The sequence below is a fragment of the Somniosus microcephalus genome, chromosome 8, assembly GCF_052327205.1.
Source record: "Somniosus microcephalus isolate GS21.2 chromosome 8, FLI_Smic_1.0, whole genome shotgun sequence".
NCBI lineage: Eukaryota > Metazoa > Chordata > Chondrichthyes > Squaliformes > Somniosidae > Somniosus > Somniosus microcephalus.
In genome coordinates this window covers 118,092,159-118,115,033 of record NC_140994.1, presented here as the reverse complement: position 1 = coordinate 118,115,033, position 22,875 = coordinate 118,092,159, and the positions used below count along the sequence as shown (strand labels likewise).

Sequence of the window (22,875 nt, the reverse complement as noted above, 5' to 3'; positions counted from 1 at the left end):
TAGTTGTGCAGGATCAATCAGGCTCTTATATTTAGAGAGCACATTATTGTATTCTATAATTTGTTGGAAAACATTCATTATAATGCTGAAGAATTGAGCATTTGTTTTTTATATCCTCAGGTCGCTTGGCTTGGCTAGTGTATATCGTTGGTGCTGTAATTGGAGGCAGGTTAACTTTTACTTGCACAGATGAACAAGATGCTATGGATGGAGAATTAGTTTATCGGTAAGTTATTTTTTAAATATGCTATTTTTATACAGCTTGGAAACCCCATTTGTGATGAGATATGTATCTTATAGTATGAAATGTACATGGCATGAGCTTTGTCTCATGTTTCTAGTCGCTGTTTGCTCACAGATGGAAGGATAAGAAACTCCAAGGATCTGTTTGTTGCTCTGCATTTCAGATGATGTTTTGATAATAGTTACCAATATCCAGTCTCCATGGAGAGGGTGACTTGTTTTATTAACTAGAGGAATGTTTACCAATTACCAGCAGTTGCTTACTGGACCTTACTCAGTTGGCAGCATCTTGCCTCTAGTGAGAAGGTTGTTGGTTGAAGACCCAGTACAGATGAATATATAATTTATTGCAGTACTGATGGAGTGCTACATCGTTGGAGGAGCCATGTTTGAAATTAGATGTTCTACCGAGACCTGGCATGCCAGGTGGATGTTAAAGATTCTTTGGTCATTATCCAAAGAAGACTAGAGAGTTGTCCTGGTGTCCTGCCCTCACCCAATAACACCAAAAACAAATGATCAATTATTCATCTTATTTGCCATTTGTGGGACCTTGCTGACCTTATCTTTTCTGTACTTTTTGCTATCTTGTGAGGAGGTCCCTCTCAATTGTCCTCTTTCAAAGTTAAAAAGCTTAAGTATGTCCAATCTTGTTTCATAACAAAGTACTATATATTGGTATACATGCAAACTGTCAGCATTTTAGGCGGATGGTCAGTTTTTCAATCAATGTTTCAGCATTTTAGTGCTTCATCAAAGAAATCAGCATTTTTTCACTGGGTTATAAGTAACAACCAATCATATCGCTTGGAAAGCTGGACTAGTGTCGTCAAAACTAATTAGATCAATTGGCTGACAGGACCTAAACCTGTCAAAACCAATCTGTCAGATTCAACATTTTCCCTTTGTTGAAATTGAGGCAGAAAGTTTTAAGATGAGCTTATAGTTTCTGAGATTTTCAGTTACATCTACAGGAAACTCATGATTTACCAGCCCCTAAATAACCAGAAATCTCTGTTAACCGGCAAAATTCAGGAGCAGGTTCAGGTAAGTTTTACTTCATATTAGTGGCCATTCCTGGATCAGTGGCTGCGTAATCGGGGTTCTTGCACCAACAGGGACGCTTGGCCTGTGGCCGGGCTTCTTGCACCTGTTGCTAAGCAACAGGGAAGCCTGGATTTGTTGCTGTGTACAGAGCTCTCGTACCTTTTAACTATACCTCTCTGTAATCCGGACTTTTTGATAAACCGGCACCACGCCGGTGCCGTCGGTGCCGGATAAAAAAGAGCTTCTTATATGTTTATTTGGTGTATCCCCACATGAGTTAAATGTAACAAGCTGCTAAAACACAGCTTTTATTTATTTTTTCTCAAAGGGACTGTCTGAGCCATGCACGGCTGTTGTTTTATGTGAAGGTTTATTTTGTTGAAGGCTAGTTGTAGCTGCTATTTTTTTAAGATGAGATTTCCCTGTGTGAATGTAACTCTTGGCTTATTTGAGTATTCCTGTCACTGCACTTATCTAATTGCCATGGATTGGAAATAGTGTTAGGAGTTGGATGATGATGAGTTTTACTTAATTAAAAAAATTATACCGAGATTCACATATTGAGGATTTCACTACTGTGAGCACACTAATTGGTTATGTTTTCTAATGTTTAAAGCTGTAGGGGGTTTCTCTTGCTTGCTCTGGTCTCCTGCCAGGGTTCTTGCAATAATTACCCTTGAGTGGTTCGACCCACTCTTCCCTACGGTTCTAGACCTTGGACTTAGGTGCAGGGAACTGTAGTGCAGAGAAAACTCAATAGACCAGGTTGAATAGCATGAAATGGATGCTTTTATTAAACAGTTTGCAGCATTATAAAATACATGTCATAAGCACAGATTAAAGCTACTACAAGCATGCACACATCTGTAAACTTAACTCTATGGAAATGGGGAACACACGGCACATCGTAAAAGGGGTAACACATTACAACTACCCTTAACCCCCTCCCCTAGACCTAACTAAGTTTCGACTTGAGGAACTTGGGATCATGCTCACCACTTTCAGAATTGCGAAAAGGGTTTCGCAGTCTTTTTGGCACAGCTTTCCGTCGTCACGTGGATTTGGAAACTTCTGGCGCAGCTTGTTTTCCTCTTGGTTCTCCCGCGATGAGACTGCCGATACAGCCTTGGTGAGCACTCGCCACGGATGAATCCGTTACCGGCGTGGTGTTGAAGCACTGAATGCACCTGTGTTACCGTTACCGATGGGCTGTTGAGGCACTGGAGTGCTGGGCCCAGAGTGTCCTTTTATCTCCGGCCTGGATCGTCGTTTTCCCCGAGGATGTCTTCTCCTTCGGCCTGGGTCGTCGATGATCTCCCGACAAAAGTACCCGGGCCACCCTCGTCGGCTTCCCGTCGTGGCCGAGCCTTGCCTGGCCGAACACCGACCACGTTCCGAAACCGAAGTGCTGCCTTAACCGAAGAGTCGTAGAAGTTCCGAAGCTACGAATCGTCCTGAAGAAGTGTACTACAAGTGAAGCGTACTGATGGACTTTTTCAATCCACAGTTATACCTTTTTGGAACATTCTTATCTCCCGCCAAATCATAGTCCTGTCTTTGTAATAATTTTGGCAGGCAGAATTCTCTGCAGGGGTGTTTTGTCTTCATAACGGGAGCCGGTGATAGCTTAACTGGCCTTCCTGGGCCGATAATGTCTTTGCTTTGTCACCGTAACTCGGTTTGTATATTGATCGGTCTGGAGATTGCCCTTGATGGCTGTTAAACGGCTTTTCTTTGTACAGTAAATGGGTTTAAGTGTTCGTTCAATGGTCCGCCCATTTCTTGATGGGCCTCATCCTGCTACCCAAATCTGTCCTGTACCTATAATCTAATTAATATGTATGCTCAGTTCCCTGAGTTTCGGCTTCCCGAAACTGGTTTTCGCGGGCTTAATGTCCTCAATCCACAAGCCTGTCTGACTTGCAGTAACAGAAATTCAAATGGTCCCAGAAACTGGTCACGAGGTCCGGCGGCCATTTTGTGTGCCCTTTTATCAAAGGTTTCTCTGTACAAGCATCTTTTGGTCAATAAAACTGTCTTATTAACCCTAATTTACTGCGTGGTTATTAATGAAAATTTCGAATCTTACAAAGCTGTTTTCAGTTTGCTTATGTATTTTGTGTTGGATGTCCCTTTGTTACTGTGCAGTAAAGAGAGAGCGAACCTGCACCGTTCATATTAGACCAGTCGGGGAAATATGAGGAGTGACTCTGAGTAACAGTACACTAGATTGTACATCCCAGAATAGAGGTGGTCGGTCAGGTCTACCTGAGAGCACACAATTCCGCTCTTCATTATTGTGTTGACGGACTAGCGCTGTTAACCAATGATCCCCTGCTGCTTATTGGTTCTGCAGCTTTAATCTTGAGATTTGGTTTGCCATATTTCAAAAACAATTAGCCCTGAATTTGTGCAGCCTTTCAAATTGTACATGGAATGGTTAATGTTGCCATTAGCCTTTACCTACGAGTTCATGTCAGACTTGCTGTACTGCAAAGAATGCTTGGACTTTCCCAACTGGGAGACCACGTCCTGCCTGTTAAAATTCCAGCATACATCATTTTTACAAGTTTAAAAAGTTTTTAATTAGGAGTTCTTTATTAATATTCCATATCCCGCTGTTTTGCATTCCATCTGCCATTTTTCATGAAGTTGCCATTTGTCCATTACAATCTAAGGCCTAAGCTTCTTTGTATCTCTCAAAGTTTTCAGGCTACCATTAAATTGATGGAAATGCAACCAATTATTTGTGCTGCATTAACAAGAAACCATCCCCAAGAGTCAACCATGTAGTGTGGGACTGGAGTCACAAATATATCTAACCAGGTAAGGGTGGCAGATCCCTTCCGTGAAGAACAATAGTGAACAGTTGGGTTTTTACTGAAATCTGACAACTTTCATGGCCATTGTTTATAGTGCCAGCCCATAAAGTACCAGATTTATTGAATTCAGTTTCACAACATGGAGGCATTTGAACTCATGAACTCTGGGTTACTAAGCTACTGTTTTTAAATAATACACTCTTAGATCTACCATGAATTATGGCACTTTAGATTGCCCATGAATAGTACATGGTTTTTGATACTTACTGTCCTGCTCCAAGGTCCCAGATGGACACCAATTGCATGATGCTGGTGGTCACTGACTTCCTTCTGTTACTGCCAACTTGAAGCTCTGATACTCACTCCCTGTTATTGTGCTCAGTATTACTGATCTCCACAGCTGGAAGTCGCATCACTCTGACCCATTGCTTTGCAATTTGATTGTTGCAAACCAGTTAGAAAGCAAAGAATGATCCTACAATTAGACAGGCATAAAACTTTTTCATTGTTATATTTATTGTGAATTTGAATTATACAATTCCGCATCACAAGAGAATGATGCTGATTGGACGGTTTTAGAAACATAGAAAAAGAAACATTGAAAAAGTAGGAGCAGGAGTAGGCCATTCGGCCCTTCGAGCCTGCTCCACCATTCAATATGACCATGGCTTATCCTCTATTTCAATACCATATTCCTGCTCTCTCCCCATACCCCTTGACACCTTTTACGTCTAGAAATCTATCTATATCCTGCTTAAATATATTCAGTGACTTGGCCTCCACAGCCCTCTGTGGTAGAGAATTCTACAGGTTTACCACCCTCTGACTGAAGAAATTTCTCCTCATCTCAGTCTTAAATGTCCTACCCCGTATCCTGAGACTGTGACCCCTTGTCCTAGACCCCCCAGCCAGGGGAAACATCCACCCTGCATCCAGCCTGTCTAGCCCTGTCAGAATTGTATACGTTTCAATGAGATCCCCTCTCATTCTTCTAAAATCTAGTGATTACATGCCTAGTCTGCATTACGGCAAGGGGGGTGTTAAGTCCGTGAATGATTGAGACACGGACTAGCAGGAGAGAAAACAAACAGATCTTTACTGGTGGAAGTCCATAACGAAACTAAACAGAGGCTCTCTAACGCCTTTTATACAGGGGTGGTCACTGCCGGTACTGCAGTCTGAGACCAGTTATTCTCTTAAAGGTACATACACAACAATTCCTCCCCTTTTAGATAAACAGTACATAACATTCATTTAACAACTAAATGATAACGAATTACAATCACAATTACTGTTACTAGATACAGTGGTTAAGTTTAAGCAATTATAAGTTCAGTCTTTGAGGAGGCTTCCTGATTCTGTCTGGATAACGACTCTTTGGTGTAACAGGTTCTTCTGGCAATGTTGAGTCGGAATCAATGTCGTTGTTTGGTTCATCTGCTTCCAATATTACCGGTTCTGCGGTAGCTGCAATTGGAACGTCGATTTCATTACCAGGTGTATCAGATCGTGGTGTGGAGTTGATGTTTTCCAGTGACTCTAGAATCTGGTCAGCATGTCGTCTTACAATGCTCTCCCCAACGTCCACGGTATACATGAGAGGTCCTTGTCGTGTACAAATCGTTCCTGGCTGCCATTTCTCAGTGCGGTAGTCCCGGGCCAAAACTGGTTGACCTATCTTAAAATTCCTGGTCGGCCTTTCATTCATATTCTGAAACTGCCTGTTCTCCACATCTCTTCGGAAGTTTGGCTTAACCAAATCCAAGCGGCATCGTAGTCTTCGATTGAAGTTTGCGTGGGTTTCCTCCGGGTGCTCCGGTTTCCTCCCACAGTCCAAAGATGTGCGGGTTAGGTTGATTGGCTATGATAAATTGACCCTTAGTGTTAGGGGGATTAAATACGTGGGGTTACGGGGATAGGGTGGGATATGTGTCGGTGCAGGCTCGATGGGCCGAAATGGCCTCTATCTGCACTGTGGGGTTTCTGTGATCTGTGATCTGTGAACATCATGGCTGGAGTTTGGTTGGTAACCGCATGTGTCGCATTCCGGTAGGCAAACAAGAAGTTGTCCACCTTGTGTTGTAGGGGTATCTCTTCATTACACATTGCCTTGATAGCCTTCTTGAATGTTTGGACAAACCTCTTGGCCAATCCATTAGTGGCTGGATGATATGGGGCAGATGTGTAATGCTTAACACCATTGTTCTTTAAGAACCTCTGGAACTCTTCAGACACAAACTGTGGTCCATTGTCAGAGCAAATCTGTTCAGGCAGCCCATTCCTGGCGAATATGGTTCGTAAAACTGTGATAGTTTTTTCCGTGGTGGTTGAGGACATTTTTATTACCTCTGGCCACTTTGAATGTGCATCCACCGCAATTAAAAACATCGAGTCCATGAAGGGACCAGCAAAATCAATGTGCACCCTTTGCCATGGAGATGAGGGCCACTCCCATGGATGCAGAGGAGCTTGTGGTGGGGTGTTTTGGACCTTCTGGCATCCTGCACAGCTCTTGGTCATCTCTTCGATTTCTCTATCGATTCCCGGCCACCACACAAATGCTCTGGCTAAGCTCTTCATTTTTACCCCACCCAGATGACCCTCATGAAGCTCATTGAGCACTCTATCCGTCAACTTAGGTGGAATTACTACTCCGAATCCACACATCAAGGTTCCTCTGCACACTGACAGCTGTTCTCTTCTCGGCGAGAATGCTGGCAGCAGTGGTTCGCCATGTGCTGGCCATCCCTTCACCGTTAAGTCATAGACCCGTGATAGTGTCGGGTCATTCCGTGTTTCCTTTTCTATGTTTGCATTCGTCACAGGGAGACATTCGACTATGGTCGAGTGGAATAACTCCATTGGATCCACTGCAAGGTCTTCTTCTTCCACCGTCGGCAATGGTAGACGTGACAATCCATCAGCATTTCCATGCTGTTTAGTTCCTTTGTACTCGATGTCATATTGGTGTGCCCCTAGGAAAAGGGACCATCTCTGCAGCCGTTGTGCTGTCATTATCGGTACGCCCTTCTGCGGGTTGAAAATGGAGACAAGAGGTTGATGATCGGTTAGTAGAGTAAATTTTTGACCGTGCAGATAGTGATTGAACTTCTTCACCCCCCACACTAGGCTGAGGGCCTCTCTGTCAATCTGGGCGTAGTTACGCTCGGCAGAAGTTAACGAGCGTGACGCAAAAGCTATCGGCCTCTCCAAACCATCAAGGAATTTATGTGACAGTACCACCCCAATGCCGTAGGGAGACGCATCACACGCCAGCCTGATTGGCAGTGCTGGGTTGTAGTGAGCCAATACTTCCTTCGAAGTGATTAAGTCCTTACTCTTCTGAAAAGCACGTTTACAATCATCGCTCCATTTCCATGCTACTCCCGTTCGTAGCAGGGCGTTCAGTGGGTGCAGAATTGTCGACAAATTCGGCAAAAACTTATGATAGTAATTCACCAACCCGAGGAATGACCTCAGTTGTGACACATTTTCAGGCGCTGGGGCCTTAATAACCGCTTCAATTTTGTCAGGGGACTTATGTAACCCCTCTTCATCAATCACGTGGCCACAATACGATATCTGTTTCTTAAAAAATTCGCACTTGGGGCGGTTGGCTCGCAGCCCATGTTCCCGTAGTCGAGTGAGCACCTGTTCTAGGTTGTTAAGGTGTTCACTGTCATCTTCACCTGTTACAAGGATGTCGTCCAAGTAACACTGAGTCCCCGGAATCCCTTGCAGGACTTGTTCCATCGCTCTTTGCCATATCGCCGGAGCCGATGCTACTCCGAATACCAATCGATGATACTGGTAAAGACCTTTGTGAGTGTTTATCGTGAGATACTTCCTAGAGGACTCTTCAACCTCCATCTGCAAATATGCTTGTGCTAGGTCAATTTTTGTAAAACGCTTCCCTCCAGACAGTGAGGCGAAGATGTCTTCTATCCTTGGAAGAGGATATTGTACTGTGTGAAGGACAGGGTTCACCGTCACCTTGAAATCCCCACAGATGCGAATCTTCCTTGGCTCTCTGGACTTATTGCTTAACGTTTTCTTCATGACAGGAACGATGGGTGTCGCCCACTCGCTCCAGTCGACCTTAGACAACACGCCCGCCTTCTCCAGATTCTCCAGCTCTGCCTCGACGGCTGGGCGAATTGCATATGGTACCGGTCTCGCTTTGAAAAACTTGGGAACTGCATTCTCTTCTATTTTTAACGAGGCGGTTACGCCTTTAAGCATGCCCAGTTCTTGTTGAAATACCTCTTTGGCGTTAGCTAAGATTGTTGACAATCGTCCAGGAGTGACGTCTTCATCTTTTTTACCGTCCACCGTCATTGCATGAATGGAATGCCAATCTAAGTTTATCTTCCTGATCCATTCCCGTCCCAATAACGGTGGTCCACCATTTGGCAGTATGTAGAGATACAATTTCCGTAGTTTCTTGCCATTGTATTCGACAGGCACCCTTATTTTTCCTCTGGGGTATACTTTTTGCCCCGTATACGTCGTCAAGACGATGGATGTCTCTCTCAAGGGTATGTGTGAAAATAGCCGCTCGTAGTCTCGTCGATTCATGACGGTTAGCGCTGATCCTGTATCCAATTCCATTTTAACTTGGGACCGTGCTATCGTGAGAGTGACCCAAATGGTTCGGTGATCCTCTTTTGCGATTACATTGTGAAGTTTGAGACAGCTTAGTCTCCTGTTTCCGGATTCACTATCGCTCATCTGGTCTTCGGAACTACTGTCCGTCATCTTTTGTACTTTCTTGTACGGTTCCTTTTTGTTGTCGCTGGTCTTATTCCCAGACCTACAAACTCGTGCAATGTGTCCAATCTTCCCGCATTGTCTGCATATTTTGTCTTTGGACCAGCAGTCCTTCTGGTCATGGTTAGTTCTGCCGCAGCGATAACATTTTGCAAATCCCTGTGTCATTTCGTGGGTGCTGTATTCCTGTGGTTTTTGTTGAATTTCTGCAGCTCCCCTGGCTGCTGCTTCATACGATACTGCCACGCTGAAAGCCTTATCTAGCGTCAGCTCTTTTTCTGAGAGTAACTTCTTCTGTGTTCCTTCACTCAGGAGTCCACAGACAAATTTGTCCCGTACGGTATCTGCCAGTCCTGCTCCGAACTGGCAGTGCTTTGATGGCTTGCGTAGTTCCGTAAGATACTCAGCATTGCTCTCATCTTTGTGCTGAGTTCTCCTGTGGAATTTAAATCTTTCTGCTATCAACAGCGGTGCAGGGTTTAAGTGTTCCTGGAGGACAGCAACAATTTCATTAAAACCCTTCGCCTTCGGTTTGGCTGGAGTAATCAGGTCCCGCAATAGGCCGTACGTTCTAGCGCCCATTAAGTTTAGCAATATCGATGCCTGTTTCCCCTCCGCTATATCGTTTGCCTCGAAATATACCTCAACTCTTTCCACATACGTGGTCCAGTCCTCTAATGTATTATCAAAAGCAGTGATACAGCCAGTCTTCGGCATCTTGCAAATCTAAAATGGCGCCTCCTGCGCTTTGCCTTCTTCCCCGCTGTTGTTAGCACTGCTTTCCACGGTTTCTTGCGCGTATTCTTTTTCTTTTATTATTTTCCCGTCGTGGAGCGGACCCTCTGGGACACTTCCCTCCCTCTTCTTAGGTCCGAACGCTGCCCGGCTTTGAAACACCGGCCGCGCCCTGTATGCTCCACCCTCTCTCTCTCTCTTTGCTTCCCGACTCGCTGCCCGGCCCCGTTGAAAGGCCACCCGATCGAGCTTCAGCCCGCCGCAGCCCAGAAAGGATCAGAGCACTACCTGCCACCAGCCCGATTAGCTGGGAAACCACGGACCGAGGAACCCAGCCTGGCTCTGGAAAGTCGCTCCTGCAAGTTTTTAAATCGATGATTGACGGTCGACGCCCGTTTCTCGAGTTTCAATGGCCTCTTTTTTTTACTTCTGGCTCCGACCTTCAACAACGTCGTAGGAGCTGCTGCTGAGTTGCAGGTAAGTTCGTTTCTTACTCGTCGCCAGTGTTAAGTCCGTGAATGATTGAGACACGGACTAGCAGGAGAGAAAACAAACAGATCTTTACTGGTGGAAGTCCATAACGAAACTAAACAACAGAGGCTCTCTAGCGCCTTTTATACAGGGGTGGTCACTGCCGGTACTGCAGTCTGAGACCAGTTATTCTCTTAAAGGTACATGCACAACAGGGGGGAGAGCAGCATCACGGGCGGGGGGCGAAGAGGCATGACATGCGAGGGGGGAGAGAAGCATTGCAGGCGTGGAGTGGAGGGGCATTGCAGGTGGTGGAGAGCAGTATCACAGGCATGGGGAGGAGGAGGAGAGCAGCATCACAGGGGGGGAGAGGAGAGCAGCATCACGGGGGGGGGAGGAGGAGAGCAGCATCACGGGGGGAGAGGAGAGCAGCATCACGGGGGGGGAGGAGAGCAGCATCACGGGGGGGGGAGGAGGAGGAGAGCAGCATCACGGGGGGGAGGAGGAGAGCAGCATCACGGGGGGGGAGGAGAGCAGCATCACGGGGGGGGAGGAGGAGAAGAGCAGCATCACGGGGGAGGAGGAGGAGAGCAGCATCACGGGGGGGGAGGAGAGCAGCATCTCGGGGGGGGGAGGAGAGCAGCATCACGGGGGGTGGAGGAGGTGGAGAGCAGCATCACGGGGGGGGGAGGAGGAGGAGAGCAGCATCACGGGGGGGGAGGAGGAGAAGAGCAGCATCACGGGGGAGGAGGAGGAGAGCAGCATCACGGGGGGGGAGGAGAGCAGCATCTCGGGGGGGGAGGAGAGCAGCATCACGGGGGGTGGAGGAGGTGGAGAGCAGCATCACGGGGGGGGGAGGAGGAGGAGAGCAGCATCACGGGGGGGGGAGGAGAGCAGCATCATGGGGGGGGAGGAGGAGGAGAGCAGCATCACGGGGGGGGGAGGAGGAGGAGAGCAGCATCACGGGGGGGGAGGAGAGCAGCATCTCGGGGGAGGAGGAGGAGAGCAGCATCACGGGGGGGAGGAGAGCAGCATCTCGGGGGGGGGAGGAGAGCAGCATCACGGGGGGGAGGAGGTGGAGAGCAGCATCACGGGGGAGGAGGTGGAGAGCAGCATCACGGGGGGGAGGAGAGCAGCATCTCGGGGGGGGGAGGAGAGCAGCATCACGGGGGGGGGAGGAGGAGGAGAGCAGCATCTCGGGGGGGGGAGGAGAGCAGCATCACGGGGGGGGGGGAGGAGGAGAGCAGCATCTCGGGGGGGGAGGAGGAGAGCAGCATCACGGGCAGGAGGAGAGCAGCATCTCGGGGGGGAGGAGGAGAGCAGCATCTCGGGGGGGGGGGAGGAGAGCAGCATCACGGGGGGGAGGAGGTGGAGAGCAGCATCACGGGGGAGGAGGAGGAGAGCAGCATCAGGGGGGGGAGGAGGAGAGCAGCATCACGGGCGGGAGGAGAGCAGCATCTCGGGGGGGGGAGGAGAGCAGCATCACGGGGGGGAGGAGGTGGAGAGCAGCATCACGGGGGGAGGAGGAGAGCAGCATCGGGGGGGGAGGAGGAGAGCAGCATCACGGGGGGGGAGGAGGAGGAGAGCAGCATCACGGGGGGGGAGGAGAGCAGCATCTCGGGGGGGGGGAGGAGAGCAGCATCACGGGGGAGGAGGAGGAGGAGAGCAGCATCACGGGGAGGAGGAGGAGAGCAGCATCACGGGGGGGGAGGAGGAGAGCAGCATCACGGGGGGTGGAGGAGGAGGAGAGCAGCATCACGGGGGGGGGAGGAGGAGAGCAGCTGTGATGAAATATGCCGTTCATCAGGCACTGTATTCTCTGTGTTTAGTTTAGTTTCAGTTTCATTTCCCCTCCGGTACTGTATTGTGTGTAGGGCTCCGCCCATACCTGGCCACTACTTAAGCAGGCTGCACTGTCTCACAGACAGTGCAGCAGATCTTAGGATGGGAGACACTTCTCCACTGTGTATTACTTTCTTAGTTAATAAAAGCCTTGCTTTGCTCCGTTAACGTCGAGTCTCGGATTCATTGAGGCACATCAATTTTATTAACTAAATTTTCAACGCAATGGATCAACTCTTGAAACCCGAACGTTTGGATTTGGACCAGCATGCTTCGGACGCATCGGCACGCTTCGGACACTGGTTTAAGTGTATGGAATTCTTCTTGGACAATTCCGTAGCTGTCACAGGCGCTATGGACGCCGAAAGTATGAAACTCGGAATCCTGCGGAATTGGGTAAGCCACCGAGTTTACCCCCTCATCCAAGACGCCGACACGTACCCGGCTGCCTGCGACACCCTAAAGGCGCATTACCAGCAGCCTACGAATGAGGTGTACGCTAGGCATCTGCTCGCTACTCGCGCACAGCGACCTGGGGAATCGCTGGATGAGTTCCTAAGTCACCCTGAAAACGCTTGGCAAAGACTGCAAGTGCCAAGATGTAAAAGCCGCAGTGTACACTGACGAGCTTGTTCGTGATGCCTTTATCACAGGCCTCAGCTCCACTTACATCCGGCAGAGACTACTGGAAAAAACAGGATTGGACCTGAAACAGGCTGTGGACACAGCGCGATCCCTGGATGTGGCCCAGAGAAACTCGGACGCCTACTCTTCAGCCCGCGCCGCCCACGCTGCCACGTGTGCACCAAGGGTGCCGCCATCTTGGAAGGCATCTTCCCTGCCCGGCAGCCCGACACCGTCGGGGCCCCGCGCTCCCCCCAGAAGCCCTACGACAGCCGCGACGCGTCGGGGCCCCAACTGCTACTTCTGCGGGCAGCCGAAGCACACCAGAAACCTGTGCCCGGCGAAAGGCACCACCTGCTTTAAGTGCCGTAAGAAGGGGCACTTTGGGAAGGTGTGCAGAGGGAACCCCGCTGGAAAACCTGCCACCGCCGCGTGTGCGCCGTGGGAGCGGCCATCTTGGACGCCATCTTGCCCGACCTCGTGGGGTCCGCCATCTGGTGAGCAGACAGCGTGGACGCCATCTTGTCTCGATCAGGGCCCTACAGTGGCATCGGTCACAGTGGACCAGACCAGACCGCACCCGCTATCCAAATCAATGGTGGACATCGAGGTAAACGGGTGCGGGGTTAAATGTTTAATTGACAGTGGAAGCACGGAGAGTTTTATCCACCCTGAACTAGCACAACAACTCTCTCTAACGGTGGTCCCTGCTCGGGGCACCATCTCTATGGCTGATAAAACCCAGACATCGACCGTTATGGGTTACTGCGCGGTACAATTGTCCGTTAACGGAACTGTATACGATAATTTTAAATTGTTAATCATGAAGAATCTATGTGCGAGCGTGATCTTGGGCCTGGATTTCCAGTGCCACCACCAAAGCATCACGCTCAATTACGGTGGGTCCCAGCCGCCCCTCACAGTGTGCGGTCTGGCTACCCTGAAGGTAAAGCCGCCTTCGCTATTCGCGAACCTTACTCCCAACTGCCGGCCAATAGCGACCAAAAGCAGGAGGTACAGCTGGGAGGACAGGCGGTTTATCCTGACCAAGGTAGACAGGCTCCTGAAGGAGCGCATTATCGAACGCAGCAACAGCCCGTGGCGCGCCCAAGTGGTGGTGGTGAGGGGTAGCGAGAAGAAGCGGATGGTGATAGATTATAGCCAGACGGTTAATCTATACACCCAGCTAGACGCCTACCCGCTACCCCGCATATCCGAGATGGTGAACCAAATCGCCCAATACCGGGTGTTCTCCACCATCGACCTCAAGTCAGCGTACCACCAGCTCCCTATCAGACCAGAGGACCGCCCGTACACCGCCTTCGAGGCGAACGGACGCCTCTACCAATTCCTCAGAGTCCCCTTTGGGGTGACGAATGGGGTCTCGGTCTTCCAGAGGGAGATGGACCGCATGGTCGATGACCACCACTTGCAGGCAACCTTCCCCTACCTCGACAACGTCACCATCTGCGGTCACAACCAGCAGGATCACGACTCGAACCTCGAGAGGTTCCTGAAAACCGCACAAAAACTCAACCTCACTTACAACGAGGACAAGTGCGTTTTCAACACCACGCGTCTCTGCATACTAGGCAGCGTGGTGGAGAATGGGGAAATCGGACCAGACCCCGACCGATTGCGCCCCCTACGGGAGCTGCCCCTGCCCAACACTCCCAAAGCCCTGAAAAGGTGCCTGGGGTTATTTTCTTATTATTCCCAATGGGTCCCCAACTACTCCGACAAAGCCCGCCCCCTCTTGAAAGCATCCTCTTTTCCGCTCTCTGCTGAGGCCCACGCCGCCTTCAAAAGCATTAAGCAGGATATTGAGCGGGCCACGCTACAGGCAGTGGACGAGAACACTGCATTTCAAGTGGAAAGTGATGCGTCTGACTTTGCCTTGGCGGCCACCCTCAACCAGGTGGGGCGGCCCATAGCTTTCTTCTCGAGGACCCTCCAAGGGCCCGAGATCAGACACTCCTTCGTGGAAAAGGAGGCCCAAGCCATCGTGGAGGCAGTGCGCCACTGGCGCCACTACCTAGCCGGCAAACGCTTCACCCTACTTACCGACCAGCGGTCGGTAGAGTTTATGTTTAATAATAAACAGAAGGGGAAGATTAAAAATGATAAGATTCTCAGGTGACGGATCGAGCTCTCCACCTTCGAGTATGACATCATTTACCGGCCAGGGGCCCTTAACGAATCCCCCGACGCCCTCTCACGAGGGATGTGTGCCAGCGCCACCGGGGATCGGCTACAGACCCTCCACAACGACCTCTGCCACCCAGGGGTCACACGGCTGTTCCACTTCATAAAGTCCCGCAACTTACCCTACTCGATTGAGGAAGCTCGGTCTCTGACCAGGAACTGCCGCACTTGCGCTGAGTGCAAGCCTCGGTTCTACCGCCCAGATAGAGCCCACTTAATCAAAGCTACACGGCCCTTTGAGCGGCTCAGCTTAGATTTCAAGGGCCCCCTCCCGTCAGTCGACCGCAATGTTTACTTCCTGAACATTGTGGACAAATACTCCCATTTCCCATTCGCCTTCCCCTGCCCAGACATGACCAGCGCCACGGTCATTAAATGCCTCAACAGCCTGTTCTGCCTGTTCGGTATGCCAAGCTACATCCACACAGATAGGGGGGCGTCCTTCATGAGTGAAGAGCTACGCCAGTACATGCTGTCCAGGGGGATCGCCACGAGCCGTACCACCAGCTACAACCCCCAGGGTAACGGCCAGGTGGAGCGAGAGAACGGGACAGTATGGAAAGCAGTCACTCTAGCTCTAAGGACCAAGGGCCTCCCTATCTCCCGCTGGCAGGAGGTCCTCCCAGATGTGCTCCATACGATACGGTCGCTATTGTGTACTGCCACTAATGCCACGCCTCATGAACGAATGTTTGTCTTTCCCCGGAAATCCACCTCAGGCGTATCCATGCCGTCATGGCTCTCCACCCCAGGTCCGGTATTTGTACGAAGGCATGTGAGGGGCCACAAGACGGACCCTCTCGTGGAGTCAGTGCACCTACTCCACACCAACCCCCAATACGCGTATGTCCGGCATGCCGACGGAAGGGAGGACACCGTGTCCATAAAAGACGTCGCCCCAGCCGGTAACAACAACAACCACGACAACAACAGCAACAGCGATCACAGCAACTCTTACCCAGCCACTACTCTTTCATCACCCCCGGAAGAACATCGACCAACGGTGCCCCCACCAACTACCCCTTCAACAACCCTGGCGGCGCCCCCGACAGAGACCCAGGAGGCCACCGGGGACACCCAGCCGACACCCGCGGCACCACATCGGTCACAGAGGACTATCAAACCCCCGAACAGACTAAATCTATAGAAGGGGTGAATGTGATGAAATATGCCGTTCATCAGGCACTGTATTCTCTGTGTTTAGTTTAGTTTCAGTTTCATTTCCCCTCCGGTACTGTATTGTGTGTAGGGCTCCGCCCATACCTGGCCACTACTTAAGCAGGCTGCACTGTCTCACAGACAGTGCAGCAGATCTTAGGATGGGAGACACTTCTCCACTGTGTATTACTTTCTTAGTTAATAAAAGCCTTGCTTTGCTCCGTTAACGTCGAGTCTCGGATTCATTTGAGGCACATCAGCAGCATCACGGCGGGGGGGGGGGAGGAGAGCAGCATCACGGGGGGAGGGGAGGAGGAGGAGAGCAGCATCACGGGGGGGGGAGGAGGAGGAGCGCTGCATCATGGGGGGGGGAGGAGGAGGAGCGCAGCATCACGGGGGGGGAGGAGGAGAGCAGCATCACGGGGGGGAGGAGGAGAGCAGCATCACGGGGGGGGAGGAGGAGGAGAGCAGCATCACGGGGGAGGGGAGGAGGAGGAGGAGAGCAGCATCACGGGAGGAGAAGGAGGAGGAGAGCAGCATCACGGGGAGGAGGAGGAGGAGAGCAGCATCACGGGGGGAGGAGGAGGAGAGCAGCATCACGGGGGAGGGAGGAGGAGAGCAGCATCACGGGAGGAGGAGGAGGAGGAGAGCAGCATCACGGGAGGAGGAGGAGGAGGAGAGCAGCATCACGGGAGGAGGAGGAGAGCAGCATCACGGGGGGGAGGAGGAGGAGGAGAGCAGCATCACGGGGGGAGGAGGAGGAGAGCAGCATCACGGGGGCGGGGGGAGGAGGAGAGCAGCATCACGGGGGGGTGGAGGAGAGCAGCATCACGGGGGCGGGGGGGTGGAGGAGAGCAGCATCACGGGGGGGGGGAGGAGGAGAGCAGCATCACGGGGTGGGAGGAGGAGAGCAGCATCACGGGGGGGAGGAGGAGGAGAGCAGCATCACGGGGGAGGGAGGAGGAGAGCAGCATCACGGGGGGGGAGGAGGAGAGCAGCATCACGGGGGGGGAGGAGGAGGAGCGCTGCATCATGGGGGGGGGGAGGAGGAGAGCAGCATCACGGGGGGGGAGGAGGAGAGCAGCATCACGGGGGAGGAGGAGGAGAGCAGCATCACGGGGGGGAGGAGGAGGAGAGCAGCATCACGGGGGAGGAGGAGGAGAGCAGCATCACGGGGGGGAGGAGGAGGAGAGCAGCATCACGGGGGGGGGAGGAGGAGGAGAGCAGCATCACGGGGGGGAGAGGAGAGCAGCATCACGGGGGGGTGGAGGAGAGCAGCATCACGGGGGGGGGAGGAGGAGAGCAGCATCACGGGGGGGTAGGAGGAGGAGAGCAGCATCACGGGGGGGGTGGAGGAGAGCAGCATCACGGGGGGGGAGGAGGAGAGCAGCATCACGGGGGGGGAGGAGGAGAGCAGCATCACGGGGGGGGGAGGAGGAGGAGAGCAGCATCACGGGGGGGGAGGAGGAGAGCAGCATCACGGGGGAGGAGGAGGAGAGCAGCATCACGGGGGGGAGGAGGAGGAGCGCTGCATCATGGGGGGGGGAGGAGGAGAGCAGCATCACGGGGGGGGAGGAGGAGGAGAGCAGCATCACGGGGGGGAGGAGGAGAGCAGCATCACGGGGGGGGGGGAGGAGAGCAGCATCACGGGGGGGAGGAGGAGGAGAGCAGCATCACGGGGGGGGAGGAGGAGAGCAGCATCACGGGGGGGGGAGGATGAGGAGAGCAGCATCACGGGGGGGGGAGGAGGAGGAGAGCAGCATCACGGGGGGGGGAGGAGGAGGAGGAGGAGAGCAGCATCACGGGGGGGGGAGGAGGAGGAGAGCAGCATCATGGGGGAGGAGGAGGAGGAGAGCAGCATCACGGGGGGGAGGAGAGCAGCATCACGGGGGGGGAGGAGAGCAGCATCACGGGGGGGAGGAGGAGGAGAGCAGCATCACGGGGGCGGGGGGAGGAGGAGAGCAGCATCACGGGGGGTGTGGAGGAGAGCAGCATCACGGGGGGGTGGAGGAGAGCAGCATCACGGTGGGGAGGAGGAGGAGAGCAGCATCACGGGGGCGGGGGGGTGGAGGAGAGCAGCATCACGGGGGGGGGAGGAGGAGAGCAGCATCACGGGGGGGAGGAGGAGGAGAGCAGCATCACGGGGGCGGGGGGAGGAGGAGAGCAGCATCACGGGGGGGGGAGGAGGAGAGCAGCATCACGGGGGGGGAGGAGGAGAGCAGCATCACGGGGAGGGAGGAGGAGGAGAGCAGCATCACGGGGGGGGAGGAGGAGGAGAGCAGCATCACGGGGGGGGAGGAGGAGGAGAGCAGCATCACGGGAGGGAGGAGGAGGAGAGCAGCATCACGGGACGGAGGAGGAGGAGAGCAGCATCTCGGGGGGGGGTGGAGGAGGAGAGCAGCATCACGGGGGAGGAGGAGGAGGAGAGCAGCATCACGGGGGGGGAGGAGGAGAGCAGCATCACGGGGGGGAGGAGGAGAACAGCATCACGGGGGGGGAGGAGGAGAGCAGCATCACGGGGGGGGGAGAGGAGAGCAGCATCACGGGGGGGGAGGAGGAGAACAGCATCATGGGGGGGAGGAGGAGAGCAGCATCACGGGGGCGGAGGAGGAGGAGAGCAGCATCACGGGGGAGGAAAAGGAGGAGAGCAGCATCACTGGGGAGGACGAGGAGGAGAGCAGCATCACTGGGGAGGACGAGGAGGAGAGCAGCATCACTGGTGAGGAGGAGGTGGCGAGCAGCATCTCGGGGAGGAGGAGAGCAGCATCACTGGGGAGGAGGAGGAGGGGAAGAGCAGCATCTCGGGGAGGAGGAGAGCAGCATCACTGGGGAGGAGGAGGAGGGGAAGAGTAGCATCACGGGGGAGGAGGAGGTGGAGAGCAGCATCTCGGGGAGGAGGACAGCAGCATCACGGGTTGGAGCAGGAGGAGCATCATGGGGAGGAGGAGGAGGAGAGCAGCCTCACGGAGAGGAATGGGGAGGAAAACATCATATATGAGGGCATTGCAGTTGAGGAGGATGGGGTCCATCACAGCTGTGCCTGGCCTTATCTACTCAATGTCTATGCACACACTTTCCAGCAGAAATCATTCAATAGTGATAAGGAATGGGAGCCTTGGCTGATTTTTCTTCATCTCACCCTCGATGTGCTGAGGCCATTTGTGGTGCCTTGCCACATCCTGAGACCTGCTAGTTCAGCATATGCAAGAGTTAGAAACATAGAAAAATGTGATCAGGAGGAGGCCATTCGGCCCTTCGACCTGCTCCGCCATTCAATATGATCATGGCTGATCATCTATCTCAATACCATATTCTTGCTTTCTCCCCATACCCATTGATGTCTTTTGCGTCTAGAAATCTATCTCCTTCTTAAATAAATTCAGTGACACAGCCTTCTGTGGCAGAGAATTCCACCCTCTGAGTGAAGAAATTTCTCCTCATCTCAGTCCTAAATGTCCTACCCCGTATCCTGTATAAGGGGTGGTGTGTGTGGTCAGCTTTGCCTCTGATTCCCTGAGCGGTTCGAATCGCTCCCACTCCCTTGGTTCTAGACTTTGGACTTATTTGGGGGTTGTAATGAAATTGCAACAGACAACTGAGTTGGTCAAAAAGAATTTAGATTTTATTTTGAGACAGGAAAATATACAATACAATAAACCTTATACTCTAAAAGGGGGAACATTTCGGAATATGTGAGGGAGAATGACAATAGACAAAATACCTTACTCCTCCCAATCCCACTGTACTAACTAGGTATGATTCCAGAGGACCAAGAAATGCTCACCGAACGACTTTCTTGAGAGTTGTAGAGGTTCGCGATTTCGGGGTTCTCTTTAGTTGTGGCGGTTGGGTTTTCAGTCTTCATGTGTCCACTGATGCGGTCGGGTGCGCAGTTGGATTTATCGGGTAAGTACCCAATTTCCTTTGGTTAGGTATAGTTTTTAGAGTCTTTTGTGTTAAATCTTACCCAGGCTAGCATGTAGAGTGGAAACAAACTTGCGAATCTTCGGTTTCTTCCAGGTTGGTTTCTTGTTGGTCGCGGTGGCCTAATATTACCTAGTTGGTGGTAATATCATAATCATAATCATAATCATAATCAACTTTATTGTCATTGTTAGTGCACAAGTGCAGTGCAACGAAATGTAGGCTTGCGACTCCCGAGAGTGTACATTTAGATTAAGACATTTAAACATTCAACATTCATTTGGCTTGTAATATATTAACATAAACATAATAAAGTGCATTGACAGATGTGCAGGCTTTAGAGTTTATTTGTGGAGTTCAGTAGGATGACAGCCCTGGGAAAGAAGCTGTTCCTAAATCTGGTCGTTCGGGTGCGAATGCATCTGTAGCGTCTCCCAGATGGCAGGGGGGCGAACAGACTGTGACTGTGGCTGGGGTGGGTAGGGTCTTTGATGATGGTCCGTGACCTTTGGTTGCCGCGATTCCTTTCTCCTTTCGTCTCGTTCTTCTTTCCTCAAGTCTCCGATTCTCCAACTGTGTGCGGTGATGATGATGATGAGTAGTACTCTTCTGAACCGTACTTTCTAACTGCTTTCCTTTCAACTGGTTTTCTGTGTAAAAGCAGTCCTCAATTATACTGTTTTGAGGCCTGGCTTATCTGACCGCCAAATCTCCTCTGGCCCATTGTTAATTTTGGCGGGCTCGTTAATTTTGATAGTTTTAAAATTCTTATCAAGTTTCGGGCTGGTCCCATCTATTTTTAATTGACTTTTAACTAGTTTCGGGATTGCTTCGAAATCAGTTTAAGTGTGCGAAGTGGTTTTGGATGTCTCTCTGAGTGGTTTAAACTGTTGTTTGATTGTCTTCTCCTGCTGGGGCCAGGGTCTCTTTTGTTGATTAGTGGCATGTATTGTATTATTCATGTTCTTGATGGCCCTGTAGGTTTTTGGCAGGAACTGTCCTTCTGTAGGCCTATTGTCTTTATGTAGAATGACTGGGACGGTCCAGAATATTCTCAGACAATCTAGCCTTTTCCAATACTCAAACTGTCTGTCCCACATTGCCCAACCCAGTTCCTTTGTTGCAGCTTTCCACAGGCCTGGACATGCCTTTTAAAATAGCCAAATCTTCCTGGGGTTTTGACTTTAAGTCCCTTTTGGCCCAATATTCTTTAAAACAGTCCAAAATCTCTCCTTTTCTTGGTATGGGGGGAATCTGTAGAATTTTGCGAGCCTGAGACTGTGACCCCTCGTTCTGGACACCCCAGCCAGGGGAAACATCCTCCCTGCATCCAGTCTGTCTAGCCCTGTCCAAATTTTATACCTTTCAATGAGATCCCCTCTCATTCTTCTAAACTCTATTGAATACAGGCCTAGTCGACCCAATCTTTCCTCATACAACAGTCCTGTCATCCCAGGAATCACTCTGGTGAACCTTCGCTGCACTCCCTCTATGGCAAGTATATCCTTTCTTAGGTAAGAGACCAAAACTGCACACAGTACTCCAGGTGTGGCCTCACCAAGGCCCTGTATAACTGTAGTAAGACATCCTTGCTCCTGTACTCAAATCCTCTTGCAATGATGGCCAACATACCATTTGCCTTCCTAACTGCTTGCTGCACCTGCATGTTTGCTTTCAGTGACTGGTGTACAAGGACACCCAGGCCCCTCTGTACATCAACATTTCCCAATCTATCACCATTTAAATAATACTCTGCTTTTCTGTTTTTCCTACCGAAGTGGATAACTTCACATTTATTCACGTTATACTGCATCTGCCATGTATTTGCCCACTCACTCAACTTGTCTAAATCGCCTTGAAGCCTCTTTGCATCCTCCTCACAACTCACAATCCTACTTAGTTTCGTGTCGTCAGCAAACTTGGAATTATTACATTTGGTTCCCTCATCCAAATCATTGATATATATTGTGAATAGCTGGGGCCCTAGAGTTGTGTCCAGGACCTTTCTAATTGAGATGCAGTACCTCAAGAGGTGGTACATTTACCCATTAAGCAATTGGGGGTTTGTATATAATTGTCTAACAGTTGCTTTATATGTCCATAATGCCTTTGAGCTAAACAGGATAAATATGCAGTGAAGGCTCCCCTGATGGCTCTGAGTTGGTCCAGTGAGTAGCTGATCCATACATGCCAGGAAAGTTCCAGGTTTGACCTCCGATCTGTGCTTATTCAGATGACATCAGCTTGGGGTGGCAATTGTAGTGCTACAATTGGCTAGGGACCCTCTCAGCAAAGCAGCAAAAAATCAGCCAGGTTCCTATCTTACGACCCCTGCCAGTTGAGGATAGAATCAAGCTCGGCTGGGAATGTTTCCTGTGGTTGAATGTCTTGCCAACGTTCACTGTGTAGGTTCATACATCATTAATGGACACCGGTGAAGTACCAGAGGCTGACTGGTGTGGTTTGGAACCCTAACCCTATAAGGAGAGGAGGGGAAAAAATTGGTGAGGGAAATAAAATGCAGAAAGGTCTGACTGGTTTCACTGAGGGTTGTCCCCAATGTCTGTCAGCGTTGTAGAATGGGGTGCGGGTGATACTTTTCCCTGCACCTCCTGTTCTCCACTGCCCTCCAGAAAACAGCTGCTACTTATATTTGCCACTGCAGTAAGTTTAAAATCATTTCAGTTGGATTTCCTTTAGTGCTACATTTTGTTAGGCAGTTCCAGGAAAGCTATTCCGTTATCAGGATGCAGGGAGGAAATATGAAGGTTCTTATGTATATGAGCTGAAGAGACTGATCTGCAATGAATAAATTGAAACTGTGTGTGTATTAGTTAAGTTCATAACTCGATCAATTTAATAAAAACCTGATGTGAAAATAAGGCCCGGTGTGTGGAACTTGTATTTCTTATTCTGCCAATTTTCAGAGATGTCTGGGTTTCTTCCAGAAATTTTTCATAGTGCTGTTTTTATTCACTTTACGCAGTGCTGGCTTCAAGCAGAACAAATTGCATTGTGTAGCTGTGCGGATCTG

At 51.0% G+C, this 22,875-nt stretch overlaps 1 protein-coding gene across 1 annotated transcript in view; it reads left to right on the top strand.

Annotated features, from left to right (window-relative positions):
• Positions 1-22,875, top strand: part of LOC147113758 (ran-binding protein 17-like) — an 815,149-nt gene that overhangs the window by 144,468 nt on the left and 647,806 nt on the right. The window contains exon 9 of the mRNA XM_085995069.1: positions 121-226. Coding sequence (XP_085851195.1) covers positions 121-226 — 106 coding nt within the window. The remainder of the gene's footprint in view (positions 1-120; positions 227-22,875) is intronic.